This window comes from Lepisma saccharinum, chromosome 28 (assembly GCF_977018435.1).
Source record: "Lepisma saccharinum chromosome 28, izLepSacc3.1, whole genome shotgun sequence".
NCBI lineage: Eukaryota > Metazoa > Arthropoda > Insecta > Zygentoma > Lepismatidae > Lepisma > Lepisma saccharinum.
The window spans coordinates 16,702,255-16,710,068 of record NC_139256.1 but is presented as its reverse complement, the minus strand read 5'-3'; the positions used below and the strand labels follow the sequence as shown (position 1 = coordinate 16,710,068).

The window sequence follows — 7,814 nt, the reverse complement described above, 5'->3', positions numbered from 1 at the left end:
AATGCAAATGTTCTAACTCCAAATTAGAAACAAATTGTGACTCTTTTTTCTGTGGCCTATTTAGGATGCAGTTGTTTCATCTTAAATACACATAAGGTACACTTATTTGAAGTATCCAGTATAGGCCAGGATTAGGTGACACATCAGTGACTGTACTGTAGGCAACAATTCAATATGAAGAATTGTTACATATCAGTATGAACCTTGAAAACAAATTGTGGCATACAATAACCTCATACGTAGATATATTAACTGTGCATAACATTCAATTGCACAATTTGAAAAAAATGAAGCAAAATATTTGTTTTTTTATACAAATCATGTATCTTACAAAGGAATTAATAGTAACAGAAAAATAATTTTACAATGAACAATGTCACGTAAACAATTTCATGAAATGATTGAACCATGACTTGGAGAAATAAAGTCATTTTTTCTACACCCACTTGAAAAACTGTTTTCCAGTTTATACTGAAATGTGTCAGTAACATTACATGATATTAACATAAATTATAGTTTCATATCTTTGTCAATAATAAATAATATATTTATTTAGCTTCTAACACAACGTGCACATTGGATACGTGAAACTATAAAGTACTTTATTATAAACATTATTCTTTTCACTTTAGAGTCCGTATTTGATGAGCAATTATGCTTTCAAGTAGATTTGTGTATAATACCAATCCAGATATTCGTTCACTTATGATACAAAACTTACAACACAATTAGAAAATTGTTCATTGGAATCCAATAAATGCATGTCACAATTTATAATACTAAGAAAGTGTTCTCAGTGGTATGCTTCCTTAGGGATCTTTTGTTGCTTGTCGAGTTCCTTGAATATTTTAACAGCTTTCATCAAATTCCACTTGTTGTCTTGCAGACACCTGGAATTTATTTTTCACATATTAAAAATAAGTACTACAAAATGATTAGTGTCAAAAATGAATAATAATGAAAAAATCAAATGGCTTCTATTTTACAGCAATCTTCAGTTGTCAAACCAATAAATAATTGTTAAACCTTATTTATGTATTTTGTGAGAAAGTAGCGAAAATAACCACAAGGCTTAGTATGGTGGTAAAAGGGGAATATGAAAGTTTATATTATTTACGTTGAATTGCACACCATTATCAAAAGTGAAAACTTGGCTGCCCAAATGAATACCAAAAAAGTCACACCTAATACTAAAAATACAATGCAGCAATTCACAGGGTTCAGAATAATTACATAATGTAAAAATGACACTGCAAATATAATGTCAATGTACTCAAGTTTTGCGTTGGAGATTGATACTGTCTCCATCCTCAGGGTAGTCTGATGTATTTAGTCAATCATTTGTTCAGTCCACACACATAATGTGTTTGGGGATGGCGTCTATTCCACACACATAATGTGTTTGGGGATGGCGTCTATATGATGGAGTATAAAGTCTGTTGCCTGGGAGGATTATTTTTCAGTGTCTGAGGCTCTACAGGTCTTGACGTGACCACCAGACAAGGAAGAGCCTGGCCCACCACAAATATAATCCTCTCCGGAACGCTCACTACAAACAGGTCTTGATGACCACTAGACAAGGTGGAGCTTCGGTCACCAAAAAATAATCCTCCCAGGAAACAGACTTTATACTCTAGCACATAGATGCCGATCTCAAACACATCTAGAGCCCAGGGACTGAATAAATGATTGACTAAATACATCACACTAACCTGAGGATGGAGTCAGAATTCATCTCTGAAATGTAGGTCTTTAAAATTTAAAACCAAAACCATATATAAATGGTTTCACAGAAAAGTACCGGATTTCAGTGCCTTAATTTGCTACATCTTTCATTCCCTGAAACGTGAATATTATGAATTTGACATGACTTTCAAGACATTTGGGCTCTGAAGAATGGCAGCTCCAAATGTGACTACTGCAGAAAAATAGATTATTGGAATCTGTAATTAAATTCGAATTGATATTTTTTATACCATCATCAATGTATATCGAAACTGAAAAATACACTTTATTCATTATTTAACATCACAAACACCATATTCTTACTTGTTACATGTGTTGTGACTTTGCACAAACTTCTTGTATCACCAGATCCACTTGAATTGAAAGAAGAAACCAGTACAATGAATTATGTATTGTGCTGACACTGATCTCATGATACCAATGAGATGTTTCTGAAATGTCATTGTACGTAAAAAGTTAAAATGTGCTATTTACAATATTCGTGGAATGTCTACTGGTGCAGGTATGAGTCTCGCAATTCAAAGGTGATGAGAAGGAAATTCCATAGGTAAATCTCCGGTCACTGCTGGGATGAATGAGGTGTGATTGCAGAATACAGACAGAACAAAAAGAGACGGCAGTGACGACACACATTCAATGGACCATATTAGTATGATGTTACGGTGGACGATTGAGTCGAAAGGAAGTGGTCACGTGTTTGTCTCCTATTCAAAGCAATTGAATTTTCAATCAGAATGGGTAGCTTTAATGATTGTGACAGCAGTTATGAAACAAAATTGTGATGCATGGGCAGCAGCGTGACTGCACTTGAGATCGGCTGAACTTCGGCCATCTTCAGCTGTGCTCTGAACTGGAATATCTAAATTTTTTAAAAAAAATGCATGATTTTCTTATTCCGGTTAATCTTTACCTTATTCTCTGTAAGGTATGTGTGATATAGAGATGTATTCTCTGAAATCTTATCCTTACATTGATGTACAATACACACCACAATTTTGTTTCATAACTGCTGTCACAATCATTAAACCTATTTCTTCCGATAGAAAATTCAATGGATCTGATTAGGAGACAACCACGTGGCTGCTTTGTTTGGACTAAAATTGTGCTCTGTTGTCTGCTGTGATGTTACCACTAATACAGTCCATTGAAAAAAAAAGTGTTTTCCAACATAATACATGACACAATCTTGCATGAAAAGAAAATTAGCGGTGGGGAAAACTGCTATGGAATGTTTGTATGTAGCCACTATTTTAGTAGAACAAAAAGTGTAAAAAAGATCTATTGTGCAAATTGCCCGATACTTTTTTTTTAACCAATTAACATATAAATATAGAAAACCTCATGGAAGTAACACTTACTTCAGAGCCCATACTGGGCTTAATCCTGTAATATGTACTAGAGTCTCTATCATTAGGTATTTTGTAAAGCTATCCAGATTATTTTCTGCAATCCCTTCTCCTACTTTAAATGCTGTATGGTCTTCGGGCAATTTTGGCAATTTCTGAAAGCGTTAGAAAAAAATGTAGATTTAATAGAGCTTTACTGGAAAATATAGATATCCATAATGAAGAGAATGCCAATTCAATATAATATGGCAAACAATCAGTAACAATTGATACTTAACTGTGGTCACCTTTAATTTACAAATAAATGTCTGACAACATGGTGTCTACAAATTCTTGACATTTTCTTGACCTTCTTTTCTCGTATTTCTTAACTTTTATTTATTCGATCTCCCCTTAGGTAATGGAAATTAGCAATTAAGAAAAATTAAATATTTATTTCATGAAAAACCCCTATCAAAAAGCCAGTTAGGATGAAAACTGAAGCTGTATTTAACAGTAGAACTAGGCTCACTTTATCTATTAATGCATCCTGGACTGCATTTGGCAGACTATCAAGACTCTAGCATCTGGACTCACAGCCAGTTGGGTTTGTGTTGTTGTCCCTGTATAGTTGTGATTGTCCCTTCATCCATCATATCTTACCACCATTCATCCTCATCTTCGCAATTCGCCAAAAGGGGCCGAAAAGTGAAGTAAAATAAACTAAATCAATCAATCATTGTGCTAGAAAAAATTATTGACCACAAGTATAATCTATTGACTTTTTATTGACTTCTTGACCTATTTGTTGATTGCTTTACTATTTTCTTGACTTTCATCACTTTTTTGACTGGTAGACGCGTTGGACGAAAAGAGCACAAATCTCTTGGAACATAATAATAAAAATATGTTGATGTGCTTGCACTAAATTCCATGATGCAACAGATGTTTTGAGGGGCTGGGCTAGCCATGTAGTTTTTCACTGGTCACCCAGTGTTCTGACATTTGAGACCGAGATCCTTTACTTCATCTTTTCAAGTATCGCCCCTCTTTTCTTCATGATGATGCTGGTTCAACACCGAATTTTTATGCTTCCATCAGGTATCATACTCAGGACAGTCGAGAGGTCTTGTAATAACCACAAGTAAATGAGAAAAGCATTATTTTATGTTGCTTTTCTACTTTTTCAGGTTAAGTACCACGAGGGCTGATCAACAAAAAGTGAAACAATTTTTTTTTTTTTTTTTTGCACAGCACCCTGTTTCATTGCATGTTCGTAATGTGCATATTGGACAAGAGTGGGGTTTCATACATAATACCCAAAGATGGCAGCACCATCGGATCCTTTCTTTGGCAGCAACGCTCTTTGTTGGCACTGTGTGCATTTCACATGACACACAATGGAGATGAGAAGCAGTATGCAGAAATCAAGTGGACACATGTTGTGAGGTGCTACGTCACTTCGGTGATGGAGGCAATGTTTTTCTGGAATCAGTTATCACCGATGACGAGTCGTGGGTGCAACACTACAACCCAGGAGGAAAACAAGCCAGCACAGTATGGAAATCGCCAGATTCTCCAAAACCGAAAAAGGCTAAAGTTGTTCCATCTGCAGGTAAGGTGATGGTGATCACTTTCTTTTGACTGTAAAGGAATGTGTACCAGCATGCATTTCCCTCGCACACTACTGTTACAGCAGAAAACTACACATCAGTGTTGGAGGCACATTGCAAAGAAACGATCACAACTTCATCATGACAATGCACGACCTCAAATGGCAAATCCCATCATGGTATACGTCAATATCGCCTGTGTACCACATCCACCTTATATCCCAGACATAGCCCCCTGTGACTTTTTTAATGTTCCCTGCACTCAAGTCAAAGCTACGGGGCCCATTGTTTTGCACTCTCTCAGGCAGTGCTGAATAAATGTGAGGCGATTCTCAAGGATCTCACAAAGAATGGCTTACATCATGAGTCTGTGGACTGGCAGAATGGGTGTTTCTCTGCGAGTGTTCCTTCTTTAATTTCATCTAACCATCATTTGTGCTCATGTTTACAATGTGCCTAAAGAGGCAGAAAAGTGACGCAAAATAAGAAAAGCTAGAATAAACATACATTTCAGAACAGTCCTATTGCTGGCACAATCTCTTACTTGTGACTGCACAGCACTCAGTTTGCAAGAATTTTTTTTCATGATGTTTTCATTTGGGCTTTTCGGGGTGAGCAATTTGCAAGACAGGATTGGCGTTCATCTTTATTTACTCCCTTATATTATGGTATTCAAAGCACTTCAGATTTTAAACAGCGCTCGTAGCACTCTCGTGAAAAAATAAAGGGCAAATTTACAATTTCCTACCTCAAATTTGTCTTTTCAATAAGATTTCGCTACTTTTTGTCGGAAGGAAACATGGAAAAGAAATATCAGGTTTTCTAAATTATATTTTATAGAGCAACCACAAACAAAAGAACCTTCGTGCACCTTCCCCTCGATCCGTTCAGCTTGGGCCATAAGCTTGGGCCATAAGGAAACATGGTCCACCCTGCCCCCCCCCCCCTGCCCCCACGGGAGTACGGTGCACAGAAGTCGCGGTTCTGCGCAGGTTTTTTTTGCTGGTTCCACTATAGTTGTTTCAACATATACTTGCGGACAGATTTATTTCTCAGAAGAAACAAACGAATGTAATAATAAAAAAATAAACAAGCATATTTCACTTCAGGCACGTAGCCAGAATTTATCTCCAGGGTGGAGAAAGGGGGGGGGGGGTTACGGGATATCAGCGGTACCTTTATGTTCGCCCCCAATATCTTGCACACACCCCATGCTCCCACTCGTAGCTGGAGTCGAGAGAATATTCTAATTAACTCCCACTACTTTGACTTCAGGTCGTAAATCAGGTGAAAGATAGTGATATTTCTTCTTTTTGTTATGTGAATTTAACCTTGATCAAGTTTTGAGCAAAATAATATCTGCTGTATACATTTTCACTGCAAACAAATTTTATAAAGCAATTTTACGAAATTTCAGAGGGGGCTGAGCACCCCTGGCCCCTGCCTGTCTACAGCCCTGTTTCACTTTTTAAGCAGGCACGTTCTATGTTTTCTGCGTCTCTGACGTCAAACTTTACAGCTCTATCCATTTCCAAAAGGGGGCTTATAAACAGACCTTTAAAGGCCGGCGGTGAGCAGGTCAACGGGCCTTGGGTCGGCATGTTCCCTCGCAGATGAATAGAAATAAAGATCTGGAGATATTTTATTTTTATTTCCTGACAAACCCTCCCAGAGAAGGAGGGTGTTTGAAGATTTTGCCAGATTTTACAACTATGCCTAAGTCCCAACAAGTTTCAAGTCAATGAAATCATTCTCTAACTTCCTTGTTATTCTTGTTTCAGAAAATAGTGCATGTGGGTGTTTAGAATCGCGAATGTGGAAAATGAAATGTCTTGGGAACGAGACAAATTTCGTAAATTTTAATCAGGATTCCAAAAGGCTATAAAAGAGGAAAGAAGGGGGGATGCATTTTTAAAAAGTCAGAAGGGTTAATTTCGAAAAAAATGTTACTACCTCTAAATACCGTTTGCTTCAAATTCCGCAGCGACGAATAAACTGAAATAATGGCAAAATCCTGGGGTTTAGTGCTAGCGTTATTGTTGGTGCTTAGTCGCAGACGTGAGTGCCAGTGGCATTGGTGATCTTAAATGTAACTCTTTTGCGAGCCAGGTGGCAATGTAGGAACAAATTGCGAGGAAGAGTGTATTTCATCTTCTGCACCAGATGATAGATTAGTTCTGCTTCTAGACTCAGTTGAGTGACCGTCGGTTTTAAATAATAAATTTGCAGTACATGGCTGCAAACACAAAGGATATTTATTCTAGGGCTTATAGCACAGAAATGAGGTCTCAATCAGCAAAAGTCATTAAGAAAAGTTGTTTACCTTGATGACACATTCCTCTACAGGGTGTCAAATTTTAGATTTCGTTGGTGGTAAAAGGGGATACGACGAACACCCACACGGGTATAACAATAGATAATAATTACATAATACTAATAACTATGTTTGCTTTCTTACGAAAAATGGGTGATGCGATATAGTTCGCACAGGGCCTCGCATTCCCTAACAGTGGCCCTGATAATTGCATTCAAGTCAGGGGAGGACTACTTTGAAAAAAGATCATGTAGAGTAATAAACACATGTACAAAAAAAATCAGTCTCACTCTTTATCGATCAGCCCTCATATGATGTAGATCAATGGTGATAACATGAAATAGATGAAGAAGAAATACCCATGTAAGCATCTGGACTTGAACCGAGAATCTTGACTTAGAATGAAAATTATGAGAACTGATGGTTATCAACAAAAATGAATGATCATTATTTTACCCGCAATTGTCTCGTTTGTGTGGCACCCACAAACAATTCCTCATTCACAATCCTGTAGTCTTCGTCAACTGGCATTATCACAAATACTCTACTAAATGAGTAGTATGGTTTATTCTTCATTTGCAGTTCACGGAAAATACCACTGACACATAGTGATATAAGAGTTCTCTGAAAAAAAAAAGAAAAAGAAAACTAATATTAAAATAACAATAGTACTTGCTCAATAGGCATAACATATATTGTCCATGTAACTACGTACATTATATATTAAATAGTGAAATATTTAAAAGAAAAGCACTCTCAGTGAGTAGAACTTCCTTATTGATTTATACTAAAATTCTGGGAACATCAGCACATAAG

The 7,814-nt window shown here is 36.8% G+C and overlaps 1 protein-coding gene across 2 annotated transcripts in view; it reads right to left on the bottom strand.

Moving 5' to 3' along the window:
- Positions 1–310: 310 nt before the first annotated feature.
- LOC145980973 (uncharacterized) overlaps positions 311–7,814 on the bottom strand; it is a 58,475-nt gene continuing 50,971 nt past the window's right edge. For both annotated transcript variants that reach the window (XM_083114061.1, XM_083114062.1), the window contains exons 15-17: positions 7,455–7,622; positions 3,105–3,247; positions 311–890 (exon numbers count right to left, since the gene is read on the bottom strand). In XM_083114061.1, the coding sequence (XP_082970187.1) occupies positions 794–890; positions 3,105–3,247; positions 7,455–7,622 (408 nt within the window). In that variant the 3' untranslated portion in view covers positions 311–793. The remainder of the gene's footprint in view (positions 891–3,104; positions 3,248–7,454; positions 7,623–7,814) is intronic.